This window comes from Botrytis sinoallii, assembly GCF_014898435.1.
Source record: "Botrytis sinoallii strain Bc 23 chromosome Unknown BSIN_008, whole genome shotgun sequence".
NCBI lineage: Eukaryota > Fungi > Ascomycota > Leotiomycetes > Helotiales > Sclerotiniaceae > Botrytis > Botrytis sinoallii.
Window position 1 is genome coordinate 1,643,821 of NW_024066035.1, and position 25,839 is coordinate 1,669,659.

Sequence of the window (25,839 nt, forward strand, 5' to 3'; positions counted from 1 at the left end):
TGATGCGCCATGAACTTATGTATTACAATAGGCTCCAAAACAAAATTTATTACAGAACCACTCGAAGTCACTCAACCTCTCTGGGCAAGTAATTGACGCTCCCTGGCATCTCTACAACAGCTTCTATAGCTGGCAATTCTGCGACTGGGCCTTTTGGTGCCCCGTCAATCTCTTCGGGGGTTTTGGGAGGAATACAGTCTGAATGTAACTGCGCCTTCTCAGGGCCAGTTTCATCACCAATTCCAGCTCCGACGCTTGATTTTCGCAAATGCCGGTGCCTCCAAAACTTCCAATAGATCATCCCAAAGGCAATAATTGAAAGTCCGCCAAAAATGCAGCCAACAACTATACCGTTAAATTGCGCATGGCCAGGTGTCAATTTAGATTGTAAGCTTGTTGGGGAAGAGGATGAAGCTAAATGGAATGCAATTAGTAGGCCGCATTTCGCACTATCAGTATTATCTTACTGGAACTTGTTTGGGTCCATAATGTTATTACATTAGAAAATGTGATGGTAATTGTGCTTCCGTTGAATAATGAGATATCTTGGGTATTGGTTGCTGTGATGGTTGCATATGGTGACCCCGAGGGAGTGGAAGTAGAACTCAGAAAAGTAGTCGTGAAATTTGGGAGCGAGGAAAGGAGTGAGGAGGCGACACTCAAGCTTGTTGCAACTGTGGTACTCTCTACTATACTCGACGCTATCGAGGATGCGTTTAGTGACGCACAATACTGAAAGAACCGTCGAAATTGAGGTTCCAAATACTCCTCGTTCACCGCAGCTGGGTCTGAGCTATTTGCTGCAACGCACTCCTGGCAAGAGCTGTAATCTTTGTTGAATGGCGAATTTGAGCACAGTGATGGTTCGTTGCCAATTTTCAACGCGTCGACGTATGCATTGTCTAGATGAGTAAATTAGCATCACATGATTATAAGGAAAATAATCCTCATACTACAAACACTGTAACACGCAGCTGGGACCACGGTTGAAGTACCCATTTTTGAATGCCATTCAAGGCAAGCCCGAGAAAGGATAAAAGAACTGTAAGACGAAGATTACCTTCTTATCATCCTCCATGGCCCCCAAACACCCTGAGAATCCTCAACCACTGGCGCAGATACATTCAATATTCAAACGCCCAAATATCACTTGGAGAATAAGTTATACCAATTAAAACTAAAGCATGCTTACAGGCTAAGCATATCGACTGCGCTCTTGATATATAATCCGTGAGGGAAAATTGATTGATTGGTGGCAATAAAACACAAGTTATCATTGCTAATTCCTATTGTACTACTGCGCCCTTTCTGTTATAACCCGAAGCCAAATTTTAAGAAACGTAGGGATCGACATGGCGAATACAACGCCTTGTCAATATTATAGGACCACTTGATTCGACATGACTTGAGAGCCGCAGACTCCCAATCCGGCAACCGAGTAGTGTTACATCAATTGATATTCTTGAGGAAACCCCGAGACATTGTGCTTGGCTGAATGTATCATGTAGTGAGATTTTGCATTGGCAAATAGCAGTTCAATGCTGCTAAACAGCAAAAGAGTACCGGTAGATAGATACAACCAAGCACATAAAACATCCTCACGAGCGTAACTGCCACACAGCCCACCTCGAATTCACAGCATAGTAACACGCGACTCAATGCACTTGCAGAAACTTGTTTACTAAATCCGCATCTTGCTGAAACAAACATCCTATCGGATGGTGAATGTAAGAGGCAAAATCAAATCTTTTAGTTCTTCCCCAAGGTTTGAAAAGCACAGACCACAAACTTCCAAATACTGCACGCCAAGGCAAAGTTCACCGGGAGCTAAAATCTCCACTGGGGATTCCCCGTGTTTGGGAAAAACCTAAATTACCATTTGTGTTTCTCAAATCACAATCACAATCACGGTTGTCCACTGTGGAATCATCAAATTGCAGTCATATTGCTTTTGGGAAGATGAAGTAATGAATCGTTTAATATATTTACAAGAAAACCCGCTTGGGGGGTTAGGAATGTCAGAGTTCCCGCCTGGTCCCAATGAAGTATAGAAGAAAATCATCTCAGTGTACCGAAAAGTTTTAACCGATCCAAACATATACAAAAGCATCTGATCCTGAACTAAATGCAAGGGTACCTAGTACCTTTCAGATCCCTGCAAAATCTAATAAAACTTTCCTTTTGGCAAAGCGACAAATATAATCGTTAACGGCGCCGTGATAATCAAACTCCAAGCGAGAGCCCCAATCACAATCTTGTCTTGTAAGAACCTCAAGTTTTCATCTTGAGTCCAAGTAGTCTTATCGAATATCTTCCTCACCAAGTTCTTCTTTTTGTATATTTTGTTCCATTTTTCCTCAAATTCCTGCACATCGTTCTTCGGGCCAAAACTCGACATAGTCGAAGTTTCAGAAATTGTGACCCCATCGCTTTGCTTATCATGATCGTCGCCTGTGCGAGTCGTCATTTTGAATCGTCGTTCCGATGAACTCTCAAAAGAGTGCCGTCCACTTTCCTCATCGGCGGCTTCTTGTTGTAGAATTTGTTCCCAGGGCCGTAGGTTACGGTTGTGCGATTGATGCATGATCAAGCAAAGACCTTTGTAGGCTGCTATTAAGCAACTAATTCCTAGAAACCATTGCAGGCCCGCAAAGATTCTCCACCACCGACTAACGCTCGATAACGTCAATAGAATCGCTATCACAAACCCAAATATTGTATTACTGACACCCATGGTGCGGACGAAGAAGACGCGAGGTTTATTGCCGTTGCATATAGACCATCTAATAAAATTCGGATGTGATTGGCCTCGAAGTGTAGCTTCAGTTATGGTCACAGCTGGTAGGAAGGCGGATGGATGGGTGGTGTGTTGAAGGGCGTGTAGGCATAAAGCGCGGTCTTTGTGAGATAGGTTAAGTTCCCGAGCAGAATTGAAAGCGAGATAGTGTCGCATTATACGGTTGACCTCTTCTCGCATAGGTTGAACGGTGACTAAATGAAGTTAATACTAATCCTATTGTTCAAGAAATTCTGAACATACAAGGTTGCCACTTGAGACCTGGTTGACTTGGTTTTTCTCCCGAGCGTCCTCCCGTACTGCTTGATAAAACCGAAGGAGCCGTTGGGCTACCCAGAGCGCTATCGGCCCTCGATAAATTGGTATGAGACTGGCCATCCTTAGACTTAACATCCGCATCGAAGTCGGCCATATCGTTGAAGTCCGAAATATCCATTGGTGGGTTTCTTCTCCTGCCTTCATTCTTTTCTGCGTCCTTGGCAAGAGCAGAGGGCTCAGTTGTTTCCGGTACCCATTCTGGAGACAGCTTCTTTTCATAATCTGAGAGAGCCTCGAATCGACGAGCATAGTCTTTGTACCACAGGTAAAATTGAAGATTCTCTGCGTCGTGCTCAATATAAACAAGGAAGTCCATGAAGTCACTCAGGGAGCATGGCTAGAATGAATATCAGTAAAAGACTGATTGTTCAATGGAGAGACTTCAAACTTACTGGAAGAGATTGATTTTCAATCACGTCTTCAAACCGTAGCCCAGGTGGAATTGAACGTTCAGAATCTGGTGAGTGTTAGTCAAATCAACCTGGATGAGACAGGTATAACTCACTTTTCGCTCTTGCAGCATATCGCTGACATTCCGTAGCATTTAAAGGACCATTTACTTTGTTGGTATAATCTGGTCTTTTATAAAATAGGAGAGACATGGTTAGAAGCGTCTACCTTTTTGGTAAGATAGCTCGCGTTTTAGGAGATGAGATATAAAAGTAACTTATTATTTTGAATTGAGATATGTATGAGGGGGCGGACCAAGTGAATGTAAAAAGAAGTAAAGATGGCACCCACGTTAGACACTGCATATTGCCATGTGGAGGTGGAGGTGCTATGTGTTATATGCATATTGGCAACTACTGCCCCTAGCTTCAGTGCAGAAGAAGCCAGTCATAATATCCGAGTGCTTCTCAAGATAATCAAGGTAATCGCTCTAGTTTACCGGTACCTGGGTTTTCTTTCGAAGCCTACTGCCCTATGGGGGGCGAGTCAATATCAGGCTTGATTAGTTTCTCATAGAATGGTGTCTTGGCCCAACAAAGCGCACCGCGAAAGCTGCTAAAGGTTACCAATACCAGTTTTATAGTGGAAATATCTTAGTACGACCCTTATAAAATCTTTTCCGCGGGATGAAGCGAGTATGAGTATAAAATGAGTGACATGGTAATATTGGCAAGGGCTCCTGGCTCAGCCGAATCTAGATGATCTTCTTGATGAACAGTTCTTCGTAGATCCCAGGGCTCGACAGACAGCAATCGAAGAAGATGTGTGGCTCTTTTTTGCCATTCATATGATGTCCGAGCCCGACAAATCCCACGGCCGAGTCGCACTGCATATGGGGTGAAAGCCGTGCACACTGGTAGCACACCCCGGTTGACTCGTGGAAATTGATCTATGAATTGTTAGTCTCAGAAATGTGTAAATCCGAAAAGTCAAAAGCCAAAAGAGGAATCCTTTCTTGTCCCTGACTTCGTCGCAAGTCTTTTCAATTCATGTAGTAAAAAACGCCCTGTAGCCACTGTTATGATGGCGTCCAGAAAACAGCTCAAAGTACTTCTAGACTCCCATGAAAAAGTTCTAGCTCTTTTACTCATCCATTCCACTCTCCAGGTCATCCGTCGGCTATCAGTATTTTGGTGGGTTGCCACAATATCATGAATTGAAAAGACTTTGAACAGTGATTGGCGAAAAGATCACGTCAATAGAGAAGCAGAAAGCCAAAAGTATCTCAAATTGTACAATTGTGCCGCTCGATATCCACCTAGATCGGGATCAACCTTGAGATGTTGAGATAAACGAACACAGCATCGACATCGAAGTGATCGCCATAACTTAATATCGCAAGACCCTCATTTTTACACGACAGTGATCATCCAAAGCCAATGGAGGATGTCAATGTGACGGTGATCAAAATACTTGAACAGAAGGTAGAGATGTGGCTATGAAGTTGAGGCTCTTTTTGCCATCGGAGAAAGCGCTGTCCAGCATTTCAGTTCGATAGTTGACGGCTGTTTATACATTTCTGAGACGCCTTGGCAGTGTATAATTTCCTTGATTGACAGATTGAGGCTTTTTGTGCCTCGTCTAATATTTTTTGGGGTGGTTAAGTGGGAAAAAACAGATGAGGGAATATCGTTGCATCAATGCACACAAAGCCCCACGTCGCCGCGAACCATGCAGATTGGGATGGATTCATCGGCCTCGAATGGTCCGGAAGTGGCTATGTACATGGTATATCAAGGAAATCTCCGATCCAACGAGATTCGAAGACAGATCGTTGTGGTCTGTCCTTCTCGAACGGCTAAAAGACAGGCTCTTGAAATTATGAGAAAAGTCAAGTGTCGGTTAATTAATTACAAAAGATGATTAAGTCGGGTATCCCACTTTCTGGCCACCCCCCTTTTGGACCACTTTTCGATTACTTTTAATATCAAAAATGAAATTTTTCATTTTCTTATTTATGAATAGAATATATTGAAAATTTTCATATAGATAATTTAGATCGATTTAAGTTTATTCTGAAATTTTTAGATTCTAAAGATTTTTCTGTATTGAGATTTAGAATTTCAAAATATCGATTTTTTAATTTGTATAGGAATCACATATAAATTTAGAAATTTTGTAAAATCTTTCATAACTTTTTCAAAAAAACTGCTAAAAATAAACTATAAAATTTTATTATAAGTTTAAAATATACTTATTTTAGAGGATTTAAAAAAAACTGAAAATTTCCTATAAATAGATATTTAAAGAAGTATCCTTAAAATAACAGGGATTATTTATACTACTCTAAACTCATTATATATTATATCTCTATATCTGTTAATTTTTTTGAATTCTTTTTTAAATTTTTATATAGATTTAAGTTTAAAAAATTTAAAAAGATATATAGTTTTCTTTTAATAATTGTTGTTAAAAAGTTATTTAAGATTTTATAAAAGTTTTAAATCTGTATATGTGTCACGGGGTGACACTAAGCCCTTTCTGTCCTGTCCTGTCCTGCTATATATGTGAGAGTAAGGTAGAACTTCCAGTTCTACCTCCTAGTCTTTTGGGCGTTTAGCTCAGCGGTAAAGCTTCTGAATACTCCCAGAGGTGATCCCGTGACAATATGATTTCTATATAAATCACAAAATCAATATTTTAAAACTCTGGATCTCAATTCAGAAAAATCCTAAAATCCTAGACTTTTCAGAATAAGCTTAAATCGATCTGAATTATATATATCTAAATTTTCAATAAATTATATTATATATTAATGAAAATATCAATAAGCCAAAAAATGATTTTTGATATAAAAGGGTAGCCCAAAACAAGGGTGGCCCAAAAGTAGGGTAACCGACTTAATCAATATCTCAAATTTTACGACTAGCTCTGTCAGTAATTCCACACATCAACTGCCGTTCATTGAATTCGCGGAACAGTAATATCTCTTAATTTTGATTCGCCAACTACTGGTTGTTAAACTATACCATTCCGCTGGCGCCATCAATAGTTCTATGCGTGACAATGTATTCAAACTACTATCAGAGCATCCCCATCATGACACCAATAAAGACTAAGAAACCCAACGCCAAAAAAGGATAACCAGCACGCCAAAATGACGATATGATCAGACGTGATCCTTGCGCTATTTCCCCTTCTCTTGGTACTGGACCAGCTGGCCAGGGTGTCACTGTTGGTCCATTTGACGGCCGAACGGGGGATGGTTGTTTGAACACCGGAATACATTGATCTCTGTAACAAGTTGTCGAATTAGGGCAACAACCTCCTCCCATGTCTCCTGGGCATTCAAAGTAATTGGGCCTACATCTTGCATGCGCTCTTAAGAGACGGCAATTGGAATGTGATAACGTTCCATTGCAACAGTATATACCTGAAGTCGTGTGAGTTGTAGGTCGACAGATCATGCCTTGAGGACAGCAAATCTCCTGTAGCAAAGAAGACGTGGTCAGCAAAGAAAGAAAATTCTGTTTCGAACAAAAACTCACTGGATGAGCGTATGCTTCACAACTGTTTTGCTGATCCCCGCAGGTGTACCAAGGTACAGTGGCTGGCATTCTTGGACTCAACGCGAACATCGGATTGTAGTGTTCCAACTGTCTTGATGGCAGACAGACTTCCGAAAAGCTCTGTACTTGGCCAAATCGTTCTTGACTTCTCCGCTTCAATTTGAGCCAACCTTGCCCTCCCATATCATGATAGTATACATGGGCGCTGCAGACAATTCCAATTATCATAATGATAACTAGCAGACAAGCAAGGTAACAGAGCCATCCACGCCAGCTTAAAGACTCTATGCACGCCTCTATGCAATACCTTGAGGCCAGCTTCCGTGTGCAAGGCCTGGGTTCATTTGGATCAGACGTCAACTGAGATTCTACCGGCTCCAATGACAATGGATCCTGGTTGAGATTCAGGTGTGCTTGCTGCGGTTCCTGCGGAAGTGTTGGCATCGAGACGATAGTAATTTAAATATACACGAATAACTTGAAATAAGAGCATCAAAGCAAATGTAGGTTGAATCCAGCGGTGTAATAGAAATTGAGGTGACATTTGGATATGAGAATAGACGGAGATATGATTCAGGGTGAAATGATGAACATGATGTATGGACATCTCGAAATTGATATAATGAAATGTCTAAAGCTGCCTACACAAGCAACAAGAAATGGAAGGTATGCCCTCAAAACAGAAGGAACGATGGCACGACTTTCCAACCTGTTGACGGCTTCTGAAAATATTTCGCGGATTCACCATCCACCGGCAACTCTATCACAGCGAATAATGAATCCGAAAGATGTTGCAATATTGGCTTCAAGGCAGTAGGTAGGAGATGGCGGCTATTCCTCTTTGGCTATTCAAGATTTACCTCGTCTCAAGAAGTCTCCCGGTATTAATCTCCACGTGGATAAAATAAACTACACACTAAAACGGGACACCAAGCATCTAGTCATCGGTATACTTTATATATACTTGTCTCGCTATTTGAATGTTAAATCTGAATTGGAATGTTGAAAATAGCTTGGTTGGAGACTTATATATTAGACATTTTCGTAGCTTGGTGTGCAACTTATGCCGTCCATTGCCTGCCAACATATTAGGAGATTGCAACTTCAACACCAACGTCAAACAGCTTGCTTTATATATTCATAAAACTCTTGATCTATTCTGATGATCTTCTCAACCAGATGTGTGTGGTTGATTTTAAGATGTACAAACAGACAAGGATGAAAATTGTAACGAATAGGATGATAGCATTTCCAACAATAGCCCTGTTCGAGTGTAAACGGTGTGTTTTAGCCGTCTGTGTCTTAAGTACCTCTCAGAGGACGTCGCTACATAATGATGAAGATATAATAACGTGGTTTATCACCGAGTGGGCCATATCACCGAGTGGGCCACTTTCACCTCAATTCACATCTTCAAACCTATATTATTCAACAACAATTGAATTAATTGATTAAAACTATTAAGAATCTAATAATCTAGGATCTATTACATTATTTTGATAGGTTCTTATATTATGATCTATCTTTTCGTATTTATTATAATACCAAATAGAAAGTGCTTTCCCATTAGAATTCCTTTCTTTTTGATACTTATTATATTGAATCTGAATATCAACTTTTTGTTAAGATAATATATCAAGAGCCTTTTATTCAATAAGTATTTTTCTTTAATATAATTGGATTTTTTTTGTATATCGATACTTGCTTAATACCTTATTTGCCTTTCGAAGTATACAAATCTCTATGTGACACTTTGCCTTAGAAGAACTGCGAGAGCAGGGTACAATTTATCCTTAGAATCTACAACTACAGAATCGGGAGCAAAGCGCTCGTAGAGCGCTCCTATATACTAGCTATGTACACGTGATCGTGCACGTGCGCAAGCGCGCACGTGAGCGATCGCAGCTGCGATTGGGTGCGATCCGTGACACTCTATACTCAAAAGTGTATTCTTATAAGCTAATCTCTTTGTATCTTTAGCTAAAGCTAATATAATCTCGAATATAGATATAGGAAAGCTTGATTGATATCGAGTTATTCGAGATTTCACTAAAGTTAATTGAAAAAGAGCTTCAGTTGGATTATAAGGGGTTTGAGAGATCCATTGATTTAGATCAAAAGAGGGGGGAGTAAGTGTATGAATTTGAATATTCAATTTCGAAAGTATAGTATCAGAATCAAAAGATATTAAACCTACTCCTCTAAACCCTGATTTCATATTCTAAGAAATGATTGATTCTTTGTATACAGCTTTAAAAGCTATAAAGAATTCAATCTTCAAAATATAATTAATATATGCCTTAATAAATTTATCAATTTAACCACTATATAAACATTTCAGATTCCTAAAACAGTCTACATCAAGTAGTTGAATTAAATAACTTGAATACAGTAATAGATTCAAGCATATAATATCATTCTCTTTATAATATATCTAAAAAGCTTTTGCTCCATAGCTTCATGTCTGTTTAATATCAATATTCGATATCTGCTCTTTCTTCGATTCTTAATATACTTATTAAAGTGTTTCAACTATTCTAAACCTGTCTCATTGTTTGTCTATTCATTAGATATAGATTTAATAGCTTAATCCATAGGAAGATCAGTTTCAATATACCAATTGAAGAGGTGAACTTGTCCCTAAACTATTAGAAATGAAGGAATAATTTTACCCTTTCCATTTCCACATATTATTGCTATAGCCCATTCTCGATTGCCTAGCTGTATTAATTTACTTCTGTTATATCTTTTGATATTAATAACAATTATTACTATAGATATAATCCTTATCATAAAGCCTGTTTCATTGAAATTATAGAAATTGTTATTCAAAATATTATATTTCGCTTATATATTTATAACCACTTGAAATCAATTTTTAATAAACTTAGGATCTTTATAAAAAGCTCTTTGGAAATTATAAACATAATTAAAATGTATCTTTAATTCAATTCGATATTGTATAAATCGATATACCCAAAGCTTTCCAATACATTTCGAATCCCTCAATTCAAGAATATAATTCACTATATCTTTTATATTCTTAATATTGAATGGAAATCCTTTTGAATCTATATCAAATATATATTCAATAATCATATTCTCTTCTAATTCTGTAATTTTATAGCAATTCGCTCAAATCTCTATATATAGAGTTAAACCGTTCATTTTATAGCTGATTATTATACGAAATATATTATATAGCTTAGCAACCTTTCGAATACTTAATTTTTTATCTTTTTGAAAAGCTTTAATGATTAAAAATAAATATACTTCTTTATTTATAAATTCCATAATAAATGGTTAATAAAACATATATTGAATATAAAGAGTGCGAATTGAGGTAAAAGTAGCCCACTCGGTGATATGGCCCACTCGGTGATAAACCACGTTAATCCGTTTTCCTTTCAAATAATCTAACGCTCTCACATAATTTCGTCCTTCAAAGTATGGAGATCAAAATGGAGAACCCCATTTTACCCCTATTTGCTCCACAGACTCTTACCAATCAAAAGCCCGCATTTGTACCTCGGCATCCGGGTCCCATTGTCAAGGAAGCTCCAAACTCTACTCATCAATACCGGCGCCTGTGCCAAACGCCTTCGAAACTATTGTTGACCGAGGGCCGATTTCATTGAACAAAAGGATCCCTTATAACTTTTGATTCCCACCATCATAACCATTTTCTCTATATCAATCGTTCAAAATGTCACCTCCACAATGGGTCAAAGATCTGAAGCCATCCGGTCCGCAAGGCACTGAGCTTATCAAGGTGGAAAGGGAGAAGTCTAATATACATGTCGAAAAGCTCTCGAACTTTTTATTCACCAAAGAGGTATTAGAGCGTCAAGAACGTATATTAAAGATCTTGCAAGCCGACAAGATATTCGACAAATCAAATAACTATTTTGATGGTCGAGTAGATAGATTCAAGACTTCTCTCGCAAGGGCGAAGAGACTTCGTCAACTACAAGTCAAGCATAACTGGAATCAAGAGGAGTATCAGGTGGCAAATGAGCTCATTAGCGAGCCGACTCCTTGTATGTAACTCCCAAAACCTTCAACACCTTTCAAAAAGAATACTAACATCAAGTTTAGACGGGCTTCATGCTTCGATGTACCTCACCACCCTGCGTGGCCAAGGCACACCTGAACAACACAAATTATTCCTCGAACCCGCCGAGAACTACAAGGCAATTGGATGCTATGCACAAACCGAATTGGGACATGGATCGAATGTGCGAGGCTTAGAGACAACTGCTACCTGGAATCCCGAAGACAAGACATTCATTCTTCACTCGCCACATCTCACTGCGTCAAAATGGTGGATCGGGTCTTTAGGAAGGACTGCGAATCATGCTGTGGTTATGGCACAACTGATTATTGCTGGAAAGCCATACGGCCCACATCCTTTCGTATGCCAGATTAGAGACATGAAAACCCATGAGCCATTAGATGGTGTTTATGTGGGAGATATTGGGCCTAAATTTGGCTACAATACAATGGACAACGGATTCCTGTTATTGAACCAAGTCAAGATCCCACATATTAATATGTTGGCCAAATTCTCCAGTGTCGACCCTGAAACAAACAAATACGTCAAGCCATCTTCACCATCTTTGATTTACGGCACTTTGACTTGGGTCCGATCAACCATCGTCCTTCAATCGGGTGGTGTTTTAGCTCGGGGTGTGACCATCGCAACAAGATATGCCTCTGTCAGACGGCAATTTCAAGATCGGGATGCTGAAGCTGATGCATCTGGGGAGAACCAGGTTCTTAACTACACAATGGTACAATATCGATTATTGCCATTGCTTGCAGCCACATTTGCTCTGCACTTTACTGGAAAGGCCATGATGGGGCTGTACCAAGATAATCAGAAGCGAATGCAACAGAATGCTACCAATGCTTCTGATAGTAGCAGGGGCGCCGGTCCAGAGGAACTCAACTCGGGGAGCGATTTATTGGCAGATCTACATGCTACATCGTGTGGTCTCAAAGCTCTTGGAAGTACTACAGCCGCAGAAGGTCTCGAGGTCTGCCGTAGAGCCTGTGGTGGTCATGGATACTCAAGCTTCAGTGGTATCGGAAGTTGGTATGCTGATTACCTTCCAACAACCACTTGGGAAGGAGACAACTACATGCTCACGCAGCAAGTAGCTCGATACCTTCTCAAATCTGCTCGCGCCGTGTTGAAGGGAAATGCCCCCAACAACGACACAACTAAAATATTCACAACCTTCCTTCAAAAGCAAGATATGGGTGCTGCTCACGATGTTCTCGGCTCAGATAGTGACATTGTCGCTGCTTTTGCATGGAGAACATCATTCTTGACCTTTGAAGCCCTGAAGCATCGTGACGCAGAAAAGGGATCATGGAACTCTCTCCTTGTTGATTTCTGGCGCCTCAGCACTGCACACTCTCAATACCTCGTCGTCAAAAACTTCTACGACGCTCTTCAAAGCGAGTCTCTCCGATACGAGCTTGATCCCGAGACCATTGATGTCCTCCACAAACTCTACCGTCTCTATGCTCTGAATACTCTTGAGAAAGAGGCATCAGAATTCTATTCCTCATCTGCTGTCACCGTGCGACAAATCCAATTAGCACGAACCAAGAGCGTCATGAAGTTATTGGGAGAGATTAGACCACATGCATTACGTCTAGTTGATGCATGGGCATTCCCCGATTGGCAACTTGATTCTTCGCTGGGTAGAAAGGATGGAAAGGTTTACGAGGATATGTTCTATAGAGCTAGTCAGTTGAATCCGTTGAACGGGCTGACCGTTGATCCGTATGCGGATAACGATAATATCGTCAAGAGCGACGAGACGGAAAGATTCAGGAGTAAGTTGTAAGGAGGGTTAGTGTGCTTGTATTATATCATTGTGTAACATTCGGGGTTTGGTTAGAGAGGGAGCGTCAAGCATTTTTACATAACACAGGTAGAGGATTATACACAATAGAAGATGTAGAGATATGATTACAGAATCTCTACTATTAATTTGACCGTCTTCAATTGTATTCTCAGTACAATTAGTGCGAATATGACATATCTTGTTCCTGTACACATGTATATTGTACCAAAAGCACCACAAACTCATAGCCGTCACTGCCATAGTACTTTGAGTTTGTAAAACTAGACTAGATGCCATCAATCTAAAGATTAATCAAGTCTTGACCCGGCGAAGAATCGACCACAACCGCAGGATAGTCAGTACATAATAATCAATAACCTCCTATCAAGGAAGCGCTATCTATCTGCTCAGAACCCCAACCTCAATCATATGACTACCTAGATGCTGGAAAGATTCTAAACCAATTTAGGCGGTAAATACTTCACCAAATCTACTTCTTGAATATACAATCGAATGCTCGTAGTGATTACGAAGACTTTCAGGTATCAAAATTATACATAGTCACGCAATTTCAAACCTTTAACTTCTATCGAAGAACCCAGGAGCTATGAAATCTATCTATTCTTACAACGAGATGTCATTCACTATTTAGCTATCAGTTCAACCCAAATATGGACTCCAAGGTGTTAGTCTGAAAGTTTTTAGAGAATGGTCGTCAATGTTTCAAGTGGGGATTTCGGAGTTGCATCTGCGTGAGATATTGCATTGGAATTAATCAATGGAAAGATATTACGCATTTATGGATGAAACTGACTTGGCATACCTAGTAGGCTTCTAGACTTATGATGTTCTCAGTCTTGGTTATGGCCCTTCGAGCTGTTCTCCTGTACATTTGTAACGGATCGAATCTTTCGGAGTTTTCATTCACAAGGAATAAATCCAAAGAGCGTCCAGAGCTTTTAGATAATGTGTCAGAATGAGAATTGGGCTATAGGACTCCATCGATGCCTCATTTGACAATCGATGATAGAAATGAAAAAAAGAACCAATAATGTCAAAGTCATCACATGTTCGAGTCTGTTTCCCAGTCATGGATTTGTATTTGTAACCTGTAATTATGTATACAAGCTTAATTTCTTGCCTATCCTCAACTCATAGATTCTTTCCTTCCTAAGCCAATGCCTGTCGCCATCACGCAGTTAAGGTGTAGCGCCAGTCAATGTACTATCCAATTCAGGGCTTAGATTTGGAGTCTCTCGACCTTATCCTTCAAGCTTCTGATTTGGCCCATCAAGTCGGATGCCTCGTTGGTGGTGATGCTTGCTGCGATGACAGCTCTGCTAACACCGCATGCACGTCCCAAAGCAGTCTTGGATGGTACGTAGACGTAAGGGGTGTTCTTATCTTCGCAGAGAAGAGGAAGGTGGAGGAGAATGGCCAGTGGGGCAGTATCGGCGGCGAGGATGACAATTTCGCTAATACCACGGTTGAGGGTCTTGGTGGTCTCGTTGGCTCCCTTTTTCAATTGACGGTAATGTTGAGCTTGTTGAACGAGATCGAGGATCTCTTGGGAGAGAGTGCTGTCGGCTGAAAAGTAACCTGTTAGTAAAATGCAGGTCGTAGAGTATCTGCATAATTCTTACCGACGGGCCAAGCAGCGGATTCGTTTTGTTCTTCAGCCATTGTGATTTTGGTTTGGAATTGAGTATACTGTGGAAGAGAATGTTAGAACTTGACCTCATCGAATTGAAGACTTTGCGATCGACCCAATTGGACCGGCGGAAGTACGTACAATTTGTTGGAGGATATACTGCGATGATAAGGGTTTCTTTAGAAATACTTTTTCAGGGTTCCTTGCGTTGGCTCGCCCTGTGGGTTGATTTGCAAAAATGGTAGTGATGAAGTTGAAAATCTTCTGGCATTTTTTTCTGAAGATTAATCTTTATCGGGTGCCTCGAAAAGGCTTCGCTTACGTTACGCGCTAATCCATAACTTGATTGGTCGAAAAGCTAAGCTTGCCAGAGAAGCCTCATCAAACAACTCGTACAAACCACCTTGAATCACTGATCATCATCTATCCATCAACTCTCCAAGCTCAGCTTTTCATCAACCCAAATCTTCAATCAATTCCTCAAAAGCTTCTTCAAGCTTCATATACCTTTTCAAATCCAAGCAACACCTTCTCTAATACCTTCAAAATGTCTGATCTCTGGTATGTCAACAAACTATCTCCTTGACGCCTCCCGCTCCTACTACCTACCTACCTGCCTTGCATTCGAGATAAGAATCTCTAAAAGTTGGCACTGATATATATGATCGCGATTATTTTCATGCCTTGATTCAAATACTGACAGCAATAATGATAGTCCCGTCTACGCGGTTAGTTTCCCTCGAATGCCACCTCCGATGTGCTTTCCAACCAACCGATGATTCGATATCCAACAACTTGAAATCATTATCTGTATCAACGCATCATGCTAATCAATGCATAGCCATTCTTCGGCGCCATGGGGTGCACATCCGCCATCGTCTTCACCTGTTTCGGTGCTGCTTACGGAACTGCTAAGTCTGGTGTTGGTATTTGCGCAATGGGTGTTCTCCGACCGGATTTGATCGTCAAGAGTGAGCCATGTTCATCGGATTTTTGAGAGTCCTACTAATGTGTTACACAGACATTGTTCCCGTTATTATGGCTGGTATTATCGGTATCTACGGTCTCGTCGTTTCAGTCTTGATTTCCGATGGACTCAAACAAAACCTCGCATTATATACTGGTTTCATTCAACTTGGTGCTGGTCTCAGTGTTGGTCTTGCTGGTTTGGCTGCTGGTTTCGCTATTGGTATTGTTGGTGATGCAGGTGTGAGAGGAACAGCACAACAACCACGTCTTTTCGTCGGAATGATTCTTATTTTGATTTTCGCTGAAGTCTTGGGTAAGATTATATGTTCTTTTATTAATTTAAACAGTGACTGATATGATTAACAGGTCTTTACGGATTGATTGTTGCTCTTCTCATGAACTCCAAGGCATCTCTGGATGTTTCATGCTAAACGCATCACTTCATACAGAGAGAGCCTCGAGACAATCTGAACGCACACCTCTCTTCTGCAACAAACTGTGAATATATGAATGGGTTATAATGATGGCCGTCGAGGATGGATTCGGGATGGAAGCTTTGAATTGAACAATTCATGGCTAAAAATATATGTATTGTTGTTATTCCACAAATTTCGGCGTTTCCGACATGCATTAGAAGTAGAGATGGAGGTGGAGGAGGGTCAAATTGACCGTGTATGCTAGTAGTTTTTATTGTTGGTAGCAATCATATGGTATTGGGTTTTCATTTCAACACAGAGAACCTCACGTATGCAATCTGTTGAGTATTTGAAAGTTGTGACATGTCTAAAGATTCTGTATTTTGATGCAACGCCCGAGTTTTGGGGGCGAGATCCAACAATCTAAGCGCTACGAAAACTTAACCTAGTTTGTAGCTTGTAGTCACTATAAACCCGACCCATGTGTCACAAACATGAGATCCCTTGAAAAGACATTACTTAGATTCCAAGGGTGTGAGGTATTTTTGGTTAAGGTAGAGGAAATGAAGATACAAAAGTGTAAGGTTACAATATTATATACATGATGGCGGATCTATAAAACTACAAGATACCTACCGATGACATGGAATTGGTACACCCATCCCCGTCGAATAAAGCTGTTCATAGTAACGTTGTCGGCGTGAACATAATATACCATTTCTGGATTTGAAGGTACCGTTCGCATTTGCCGTTTAAAACTCCCGGGAAAGTATTCTCCCATGTCGGCCGGCTCAACCCCACATCTATGGGGTAGTGTGATGTAGGTGCAACTTATATATATAACACGTCTGTAGCCACAAGTAGTTGTATTGAATCCTCCCCAAGTTTCAATTCAATGGTATGAAGTTTCATGCCAAATCTCCCATTTCTCTAGTCTCTTTCTCTCAAACTATCAAGCAAACAGCTTTTCGATACCATCGACTCCCCACACAAACGCAACTCCACCTCATTCATCAAACCACACACACCAAAATGCGTCTTCCATACGCTGACCCCTCTTCCCCAACCTTCTCCTCTCCCTCTGACCGCGCAATCATTGAACGTGTTGAAGCGCGTCGCGCACCACGACCTCTTCAACCACTAGACTTGACCTTACTGCACAGTCCCCCTGTTGCAGATGGCTGGAACTCATTCCTTGGAGCAGTCAGGACACAAACGAGCCTGGCAGATGATATTAGGGAGATAGCGATTTGTAGGGTGGCTATCTGTAACACGGCTTGGTATGAATGGGGACATCACGCGCCGTTGGCGAAGAAAGGAGGAGTTAGTGATGAGGGCATGGAGACACTTAAGAGGGAAAAGTGTGAGAGGGAGGGAAATGGTGATGCGAATGGAGATGCAGAGGGACTGAGCGCGAAACAGTGGGCTGTGATTAAGTATACGGATGAGATGACTAGGAATGTTAGGGTACCGGATGAGGTTTTCGAAGATTTGAAAAAGTGGTTTGATCAAAAGGAAATTGTAGAGTTGACGGGTACAGTAGGTTGAATTTTCCTTTGGAGATGACACAGAATCTTGAGGAGAGAATTGCTGGGAGTATTGTGAAAAGGGGTGGAGTGGAGACCAGGGGGATCAGATGCGTCTTGAAGCTGAGAGCGAAAGCTAAATTTGAAATATAGATTGCAGCATACAATTGTGTTAGCAGATTTCTGGTAGCTCTTGATGGTAGGTCTCCTCATGCATCTTTCATACGTCTATCCTCTTACTTCCAATGAATCCATTGCTTCTCTTTTCTTTACTAACAGGCCTCACAGTTGGCGAAAGGAACAAGCTAACCGGCCCTGATGATGCGGCTCATTAAACTCGCTTGTTAGTTGGAGAATTGAATACCGACATAAATCCACAAGTGTATTTTAAGATTCCGAGAGTCGTGTATCTGGTCATAATTCTCTTTCCGATGCAAGATGATAAACTTCAAATACCATGTATGGTATCCAATCCTATTGTGAGCATCAAACAGATGCCTCTACGCCATTTGGAACACAGAATATGTAAGAACATCTATATGCAGCAAAGTTGGCGAAAGTCAGAGAAAGATTCCCATGCAGATGCTGTGAGGTATGAGACAACACAATGCATTGTATCAGCAAGTTCACAGCGGCTCAACGACGCTGCATTATTTGAGCTCGGATCTGATATCGGCTCCCCCGACTTGAATCGTACAAGAAGCATGTGTGGTCTTCCCGTCTTCTCAGACGGCTTTTATCTTCGACCAAAACTCTCCCCTTTCGGATCCGAATGCATATCCCCGCTCCAATAACATCTTTTTTCTTACCATAATCTCACTCCATATTTCACTCACTGCCAACGCTCCAAGAATCTTCAATTATTGAATGATTACTATACATTTCACCATTACCCCTCATTATCTCTTCACCGAGCTACTTTCCCCTCTCCATTCCCCTCTCCATTCCCCTCTCCACCTGCTCATCACATATTCAAGCTTTTCTCTTCCCCTTCTTCGAGTCGATCTCCCCACCACACTCCGAATACCATATACACCACACTTCATCACATATCAATCTTGTCCGTAGTAAAACTTGCGAACTCTGTGTTTCTTCATGCGTCTTCCTGCACCTGTGCAGATTAGATTAGATGGGCGTTGTGTTACTGGTCAATAGTTGGTAGTTGAGTGAGCTTGTTTTATGCATTGTAACGTGTGAATTCGTGCTGGGCTTTATGTGCGGTTTGGAACGGTAGAGTAAAGTAGATAGGCAGCGATTCCATGTGCAAATTCAATGAAGTGGTTCACAATAAGCCTCAAGGTTTGTGGCATGTTATCGGGAATACAAAATTTGTGGGTTTATTGCCATTTACTCGATCCACTTCAATCTATTTACTAGAGGTGATATTGGGGTTATGTTTTACCGGACCTATGATATTGAAGCTTCTGATGCTTTGAGTTCATATTTGATACTAGGAGAGATTTGACATTTACCACGTACATAAAATGCAGATGTTCAGAAGTCTAGACACCTATCAATGGTACTCGTGTTCCCCCCCTGCTGGTTATTCTAGTAGCGAGGTACAAGACTACGCCTCGTATCATATCAACATACCATAGCAAATCACCCCATCCACATCCAACCCCTCTCGCATTCTTCCAGACTCTCGCCACAGATCTCAAACTCACCATTACTTCAAGGTGACGCTCTCATTACCCCTCCTTCCATTCGCATACGTCGATCTGGAGGGACTTGGACGCCAACCAAGAAATAGCATTGCTTCAGAGGAAAATCTTGATTGCGCTCTTCCACAAATTTCTTGTCCGTACCTCTAGACATGCAATTGCGAGACTTTTTATGCACATGTACCTCGTAGTTGTCAAGCCACTTCGCTGCGCTGCACTGCGGTGCAAATATCCTAGTACCTAGTACTTTCCAGAAAAGAGAAAAGCAGAAAACAAAAAAAAGAACCCTCCATATCGTTGTCAAGGTCACATCCTACAGAACATTCCAGTACACAGGACATGCTCATGCTATACCAAGCCCATCACCCCATATCGTCATTTTCCCTCTGCATTTTCAAATGTCCATGTCATGTATATGTCATCTGAGCATCTCCGCCCCACAAACAGAAGTCCATCTCTACCATCGGGCTTGAGCGGACTTCTCATTTGGGCAAGGTACGTGGCGCTGCATATTCGACCAGTCTTGATACTTCTTTTGACACATGTAAGATTCTTGTATGTAAGCGGGATGAGCATGACAAATGTGTCGTGTCACTGGTGGGACAAGGAGGGTGATAAGAACTCGTTATCCTGCTGCATCTTCATCTGCAGGAGGGCGTGGAACTAGTATGTATACAGAAGTTTCTCGGATTCTTATTTTTGGATGGACATGGTACGGGTATTCTTGTTCGATATGTGCCAAGATACCCAAGAGGAAAATCATGGGGAGAGTTAGTGATACGAAAATAATCAGTGCGAAAGCCAGATCTAGTGCTTCAATAGAAACACTTTTCTTGGCGTGTCGTTCCCCAATTCTATGGGAGATGCATTAAATACATCATCACGCTACTGAAATCTAACGGGGGAATTAGCTAGAACCAACGGGCGCAATTGCAAATACGTGTACCCCGCCTTCTCCCTCTTTTTTTCCAAAGTGGACACACCACCGTTAGGATACACACAACATTTAAAAAGCAAAAGCTTTTACCTCATGCCATGCCAACCATCGCTGGGTACATACATAGATAGCATTGTGTCACAATATCTCCAGACACCTACTCTTCCCAATTCGAGCCAATGGTAAGTTTACCATTTTCGGCTTGTGCACGCGAAGGTTTCTGCACCTTTGGTTTCCTAGTGGATACGTAAGGTTACAGATTGGACCCATGACGCTAATATTTCACTGCCAGCATGATATGTATACATGTACCGGTGCTAGCGTTACGGACCGGGGTATGGATGAATGCTTCCGGGTAATATATTATATCTTTGCTATACGAGTACAGTATCTTTGTAGTCAAAACTACTGGGTTGGGAAGAGTGCGGGAATAAGATGTGATGTGCGGGAATAAGATGTGATGTGATGAGAATTTTTTAGACGGCTTAGTCTGCGAGCCCCGTAGCTGCAGAGAGAAATCGAGAATATGTCATGTGGAGACTAGGAGGATGGTATTTTCTCTCTCGAGGTGCCAGAGACTTTGCGAGGAGCATTGTGTGACACAGTCAGAAGTCTAATGTGGGACAAACATTGGGGGCGTAGGATTTCCACGTTTTTTCCCCTGGGATGGGGATTTGAGACTGATGGGAAGGAATGGGAATGGGATATTAATCTTTTGGGGGCTCTCGATGGTTGGGCTCATGAATGGGGATTTGGAATTTGGCGTGGGGATCCGAGGATGGGAGTTCAATGATATGTGTAGTTGTGAAACGTAACGGAGATCCAGATGGAGATGGAGAAGTGCATAGGGTGAGGGTGTAGAGTGTAGATATCGATACGAACATCACAAGCAGGGGATCCTTTCGATCGTGACAGACTGAAATCTAACACCATACTTTGCATTCCAATTTCCCCAACGAACCTATTTGATATCCTCAGAAACCTTATTCAACCGAAAATCTCCCATCTCATGCATGCATTCCCAAAGCCTCAGCACTACACTAACTCTAGACATCTCAGCCTCAATCCAGTAACACACACAAGTCACAATCAGAACATCCACCGAACAACTCCAAGCCAAAATCCACCATCTCGTCATCTAATTATCCCGAGAAAACAAAGATTCGATGCGCAGATAAGCTTAAGCTTAAATCCCATGTGATCTCTGCTTGCATATTCGAGTGTGTGAAACATATGAGAACATATCACCAATGATGCTATCTACAACGTCTTGAGGATTTTCTCGAATCAAGCGAAATAAGAATGAGGCAAATAAATATTCAAGTGTTCATTCCCCACGGCGCTAATTCCGATAGGGAAAAAACATCGGATCATTGGGATTCTTGTTTGCACATATAATTACACATAGATGCTAAATCCTTCCCGCGGCGGTGGACTAAAGTTTAAAAAAAAAAAGCAATTTAAAAAAAAATGGACGTCCTGCGAATTATTTAGATGCTGAACGTTTGAAGCTAACAAGAAAAATCCTACGGTACCTATAAAGGGAGATGGGGATATTCCCGCGCTGGAGACGCGATGGGATGAGATGGTGAGATCTACAACGTGGGTTTTTCCTTCTGGGGGCGCGCAGGGGTCCCAGGTGGTAGCGAGCTGGTACGAATCCTACAGACGTTATTTTAATGTTCAGGCTAGGCTGTGTTTGGTAATGGCGGCGCGAGCAGCGTGGAATCTCTTGTGTAAGCCGCAGTGTTTCGAGGGTGGGTTTGGGAGGAGAGGAGAGAGATTGATGGGTTGGTTCTGTTGGGGTGGACTGTGGGTTGGGGTCGATGTGTGTGTTAGGGGTTAGGTTATAGACGCTCTTGATGTTGCGGGTTGGAGACTAGGTACTGTGGACTACCTAGTGATGTTACGAATAGTATACTGTGTCATAATGCGAGATGTCTAGACTATCTGAATACATTGGAGAGTAACGTTCCCGTGTACTCTTATCTATCTGCATTGCCAAAATAACGGCCAAAACATGGATATTCCGTATCTACAACTCGCTTGGATAATCCACCCTTTTATTTCATCACTCCGCAGCCACCACACCGGGCCAAACTCGTCTTCTCTACCTACCAATTTTTTTTGAAAATATAATAATATAATATACACACCAGCGTAAGTCCGAGGAACGGTTCTTGGCAGTCAGCCTGCAAGGAAAGTACGAGAGACACGAGGATGAAAAGAGCAATAAAGCAGAACGAGGAATCCAGGATACGATGCGCTAACGCGAGCTAGCGATCTTTACCGACGATGAGATTGTAATGTCAGCACGACGAGCGACGGGGGTCTCACTGACTGCTCATAAAGTAAGCACTCCCAACTTTGGTGAGGAAGTTTAGGTAATGAAGAAGCGCTGCCCAAGCCGCGTGGTGACTGGATGGAAAGGCCCCCCACAAGGCCATGCCCGTCCGTAACCTTAATACGCAGTGCAACCTTGCTGTGAACCCCTACCCTACCACATGAAATACAAGAAGGATTTGCAATCGGTGACTGGTGGCCGCGAGTTGTGGAGGTCAGGGTCGTGGACAGAGATTAATTGCAGAGGTCATGTATCCCTAGCAATTTCCATGCAAAGTATTGTACCCATCCCATGTCCCGGCGAAAAGTGGTTACCGCTTCCTTTGAGTCTTTTGCTGTCTATGATTGGTTAGGACGCTTGCCTCAAGCGGTATTGTCTATGTTTAACAGCGGTATGTCAGTTTGAATTGTTTGATTCCGCGACAGTGATAGGCCTTGTTCATTTTGCAATATTCGGTCCCCACTCGGAATCGGCGTGGAATATCTTTGCCCGAACTAAATCTTGAAGAGAGAAGATGTAAGATTTAAAGTTACTGAGACTCCCCTCCGATTATACTTGTCAGATATCATTTGAGCATCATAGCCTCGCAATATACAAATCAGACTTCAGCCCCTTTTCATCCCATAAAGATCCAGTGCTCCCTCTCAGCATCACTACCACACTTCTCAGATTTCGACATGGCAAACGGCCACTTTCTTCATCATGACGGTTCTACCGATCCATATTTAATGCACGGAGACATGAATTTATATGACACCTCGAGCGAGTCTTCAGCAAGCTCACCACTCAACAGCAATGTATGTTCAGACTCTACCCATCACTTCTCTCCAGAATCTCATGTTTTCATAGACTTTTGATCATGTATATGGAAACGACCATGTATACGGAGGAAACACATATATGACCTATCCATCATTTCCCATACAATATCAACCAAATGGTGTGCCGGTGGGATTGATACCAGTGGAGTTAGATATCGAAGGTATTTACGAGGATCATGATCGCCGAAGGAGAAAGGGTGGAAACGACAAAGTGGTTGCTTCACACGTGCATTCGGTAAGTGGTTCACCTATCTACCGAGCGAACATGATACTGAATCTACACAGCGTCGCCGAGCCCAAAACCGGGCTTCTCAACGAGCTTTCAGGGATAGGAAAGAGAAACACATGCGTGAACTCCAGCAACGATTGGAGGAGCTTGAAGTTCGTCACAGTGAGCTTTCGCGTTCATATGAGTCACTGCAAGTGGAGTATTCGGGCGTCAAGTCGGAATTGGATCGAATGCGTAAAGGGAAGACCGATCCCGAGCGGTCGGTATCGGGCTTACCGAAAGATTTTGAGCAATCCAATCTCAGGGGCTGGGATGAATCCAAGGTGGAAAGTATGGATCCGCTACTTTTCGACGTCTCTGCATTTTGTTTTGATCAGGAGGACAGTGGATCGCAATCCAAGGAATAGGTTGTGATTGTTTCATTCGGGTGTGATTTCCGGCGTTGGCGACTGGGAGCATGGTTGTTGGATTGTAAAAGACGGATAAGACTGGCTCTTGGTCGGTTTGGAGGCATACTCTGCCATGAGGAGTTTATGTTACTATGCGCATCTATCATATGCTTCACCTGTATGTACTTTTTATACCCAATGATAATAATCTCTCGCGTTTGCATGATGTCTGAGTTCTAAGCGATAAACCTTGATCCCAGCGAAACTTTTCGATTGCGAACCTCCGAACCCTCGCTAGGACTTAAGATGGTGGTGCAGATAGGACAACGAGCTTTGTTTGGTGGTGCAAGAACTGCAAACGCAATGCCGTTGATAGCATTCGCATACGAATCCTGAATTTTCCAAGGGATACAGTAAGCAAGCCATGGTTTGGAAGATCAATCAGATGAGACACCGTCGCACATTTGTTTGCAAGATGCTATCTCAAGTCTCGAGGACATTTATATCATGATGTTGTGCTATGGCTATGTTCATTTACTCCATACATGTGGCCTATGGTTCCAAGGATGAAGTATTGATGGATACTCCAACATGAATGAGGAGAATCGTGGGTATTACTACTTGCTGTACCGTGATTCGGTTGTCTTGTACGATCTTCCCAATCGGATATCTGAGCCGTAGGCTGCAGAGATGTCACAGCATATGCTTGCTGGAGACATGCAGGAAATTGATAACTCCGCGAGATGGATAACTCCGCGAGGTCAAAATGATGCCAGGTGATCAATCTCGTAGGCTCAATTCGTCCATTTGATTGGAGATCTCATACTTTCTCAAAGTTCAGGGTCCAATGGTCCTTGGAAATACCAATGCTCGTGAAGATAGACTTGCTAGTGGTGGAGGGGGAAAAAGCGACCATCAAGATTGAATATCACAATCTAGATTTGGTAACCGGATCTGGTGGATATTTCGAAAATCCAAGATATTCTCAATCTTCACACGCCAGTTCGACAATTATACAGCTTGTGGTTGCAGATACTCGTGTTCAACACTCATCCCAGGTGACATGGGAAGAATGGGGAAAATCTTGATGTTCTGAGAAGTCGAGGCTCGATGGACCATTATCGATAAGAACCTTGGAAGGATTACGGAGGTTGACGACATAAGTATTGTAAAACACATCAAAAAGCGACCAAGCTTTTCCCCATTTTTATTGTTTGGATTAATTATATCATTATACTAACGTAGTTTAACACCGAGTGGGCCATATCACCGAATGGGCCACTTCAAAATACACCAAAATTAACGCTTTTTTAATATTTGTATTTTAATAATCAATCATTATTTTTTAAAAGAAAATTAATATAAAATAATAATGAGAATTTAGCTTTTTATAAATCTATTTTTGATATAAAAATTTCTTATATTTTCTAAAAATAAGTAGAAATTGTCACGATTTTCGTTACAAAAAAAAACATTTCTATAATAACTATTATAATAAATTGAATTTTCAATAAATAATTAGATTTTCATATTATTTATATGATTAAATTTTCCAGTTTCAATCTTTAGAGAATTCTGTCTATAAATAAAGAAAGTGCACGGTTATGCACAGACGAATTTTGTATGTAAAAATGATGGCCCACTCGGTGATATGGCCCACTCGGTGTTAAACTACGTTAATTGAAAATTTATATAATAAACTCTAAATAATGAAAGTATTCTAAATTTATTCTAACCCTTACAAAATCACTCAAATTTATCAAAATTCATACTTTTCTTTTTAGAAATACTATTCTATCTTTATTTAGAATCTATTAAAAACTTTAAAAACTTTAAAATTATAAGAATTGAAAATTCAAATAAAAGAAATTCAAAATTCGAAATCTAAAAGAAATAACTGAATCTCTAATAAAATTAACAAAAGCAGTATTGGAATTTTATAAAACAGCAAGTTTTAT

At 41.3% G+C, this 25,839-nt stretch overlaps 8 protein-coding genes across 8 annotated transcripts; 4 read left to right on the plus strand and 4 right to left on the minus strand.

The window, feature by feature from the left end:
* Nucleotides 1–67: 67 nt before the first annotated feature.
* Nucleotides 68–999, minus strand: EAF02_005471 (uncharacterized protein; the record flags this gene model as incomplete). Its single annotated transcript, XM_038901519.1, has 3 exons — nucleotides 68–414; nucleotides 468–902; nucleotides 954–999. The coding sequence occupies 3 exons, from the start codon at nucleotides 997–999 to the stop codon at nucleotides 68–70; spliced, it is 828 nt and encodes a 275-aa protein (XP_038758859.1).
* Nucleotides 1,000–2,164: 1,165 nt separating this feature from the next.
* EAF02_005472 (uncharacterized protein) lies at nucleotides 2,165–3,717 on the minus strand (the record flags this gene model as incomplete). Its single annotated transcript, XM_038901520.1, has 4 exons — nucleotides 2,165–2,991; nucleotides 3,041–3,452; nucleotides 3,508–3,572; nucleotides 3,621–3,717. 4 exons carry the CDS (start codon nucleotides 3,715–3,717, stop codon nucleotides 2,165–2,167), a joined length of 1,401 nt encoding a protein of 466 aa, XP_038758860.1.
* Nucleotides 3,718–6,588: 2,871 nt separating this feature from the next.
* Nucleotides 6,589–7,302, minus strand: EAF02_005473 (uncharacterized protein; the record flags this gene model as incomplete). Its single annotated transcript, XM_038901521.1, has 2 exons — nucleotides 6,589–6,993; nucleotides 7,054–7,302. The coding sequence occupies 2 exons, from the start codon at nucleotides 7,300–7,302 to the stop codon at nucleotides 6,589–6,591; spliced, it is 654 nt and encodes a 217-aa protein (XP_038758861.1).
* Nucleotides 7,303–10,780: 3,478 nt separating this feature from the next.
* Nucleotides 10,781–12,935, plus strand: EAF02_005474 (uncharacterized protein; the record flags this gene model as incomplete). The annotated part of the gene is made up of 2 exons (XM_038901522.1): nucleotides 10,781–11,114; nucleotides 11,173–12,935. 2 exons carry the CDS (start codon nucleotides 10,781–10,783, stop codon nucleotides 12,933–12,935), a joined length of 2,097 nt encoding a protein of 698 aa, XP_038758862.1.
* Nucleotides 12,936–13,972: 1,037 nt separating this feature from the next.
* EAF02_005475 (uncharacterized protein) lies at nucleotides 13,973–14,618 on the minus strand (the record flags this gene model as incomplete). The annotated part of the gene is made up of 2 exons (XM_038901523.1): nucleotides 13,973–14,522; nucleotides 14,579–14,618. The coding sequence occupies 2 exons, from the start codon at nucleotides 14,616–14,618 to the stop codon at nucleotides 14,176–14,178; spliced, it is 387 nt and encodes a 128-aa protein (XP_038758863.1). The 3' UTR covers nucleotides 13,973–14,175.
* Nucleotides 14,619–15,133: 515 nt separating this feature from the next.
* On the plus strand, nucleotides 15,134–15,986 carry EAF02_005476 (uncharacterized protein; the record flags this gene model as incomplete). The annotated part of the gene is made up of 5 exons (XM_038901524.1): nucleotides 15,134–15,147; nucleotides 15,302–15,314; nucleotides 15,428–15,557; nucleotides 15,608–15,868; nucleotides 15,922–15,986. The coding sequence occupies 5 exons, from the start codon at nucleotides 15,134–15,136 to the stop codon at nucleotides 15,984–15,986; spliced, it is 483 nt and encodes a 160-aa protein (XP_038758864.1).
* A 1,017-nt stretch (nucleotides 15,987–17,003) lies between these two features.
* Nucleotides 17,004–17,832, plus strand: EAF02_005477 (uncharacterized protein; the record flags this gene model as incomplete). The annotated part of the gene is made up of 3 exons (XM_038901525.1): nucleotides 17,004–17,510; nucleotides 17,651–17,696; nucleotides 17,786–17,832. The coding sequence occupies 3 exons, from the start codon at nucleotides 17,004–17,006 to the stop codon at nucleotides 17,830–17,832; spliced, it is 600 nt and encodes a 199-aa protein (XP_038758865.1).
* A 5,287-nt stretch (nucleotides 17,833–23,119) lies between these two features.
* On the plus strand, nucleotides 23,120–23,899 carry EAF02_005478 (uncharacterized protein; the record flags this gene model as incomplete). The annotated part of the gene is made up of 3 exons (XM_038901526.1): nucleotides 23,120–23,239; nucleotides 23,292–23,498; nucleotides 23,549–23,899. The coding sequence occupies 3 exons, from the start codon at nucleotides 23,120–23,122 to the stop codon at nucleotides 23,897–23,899; spliced, it is 678 nt and encodes a 225-aa protein (XP_038758866.1).
* Nucleotides 23,900–25,839: the final 1,940 nt, after the last annotated feature.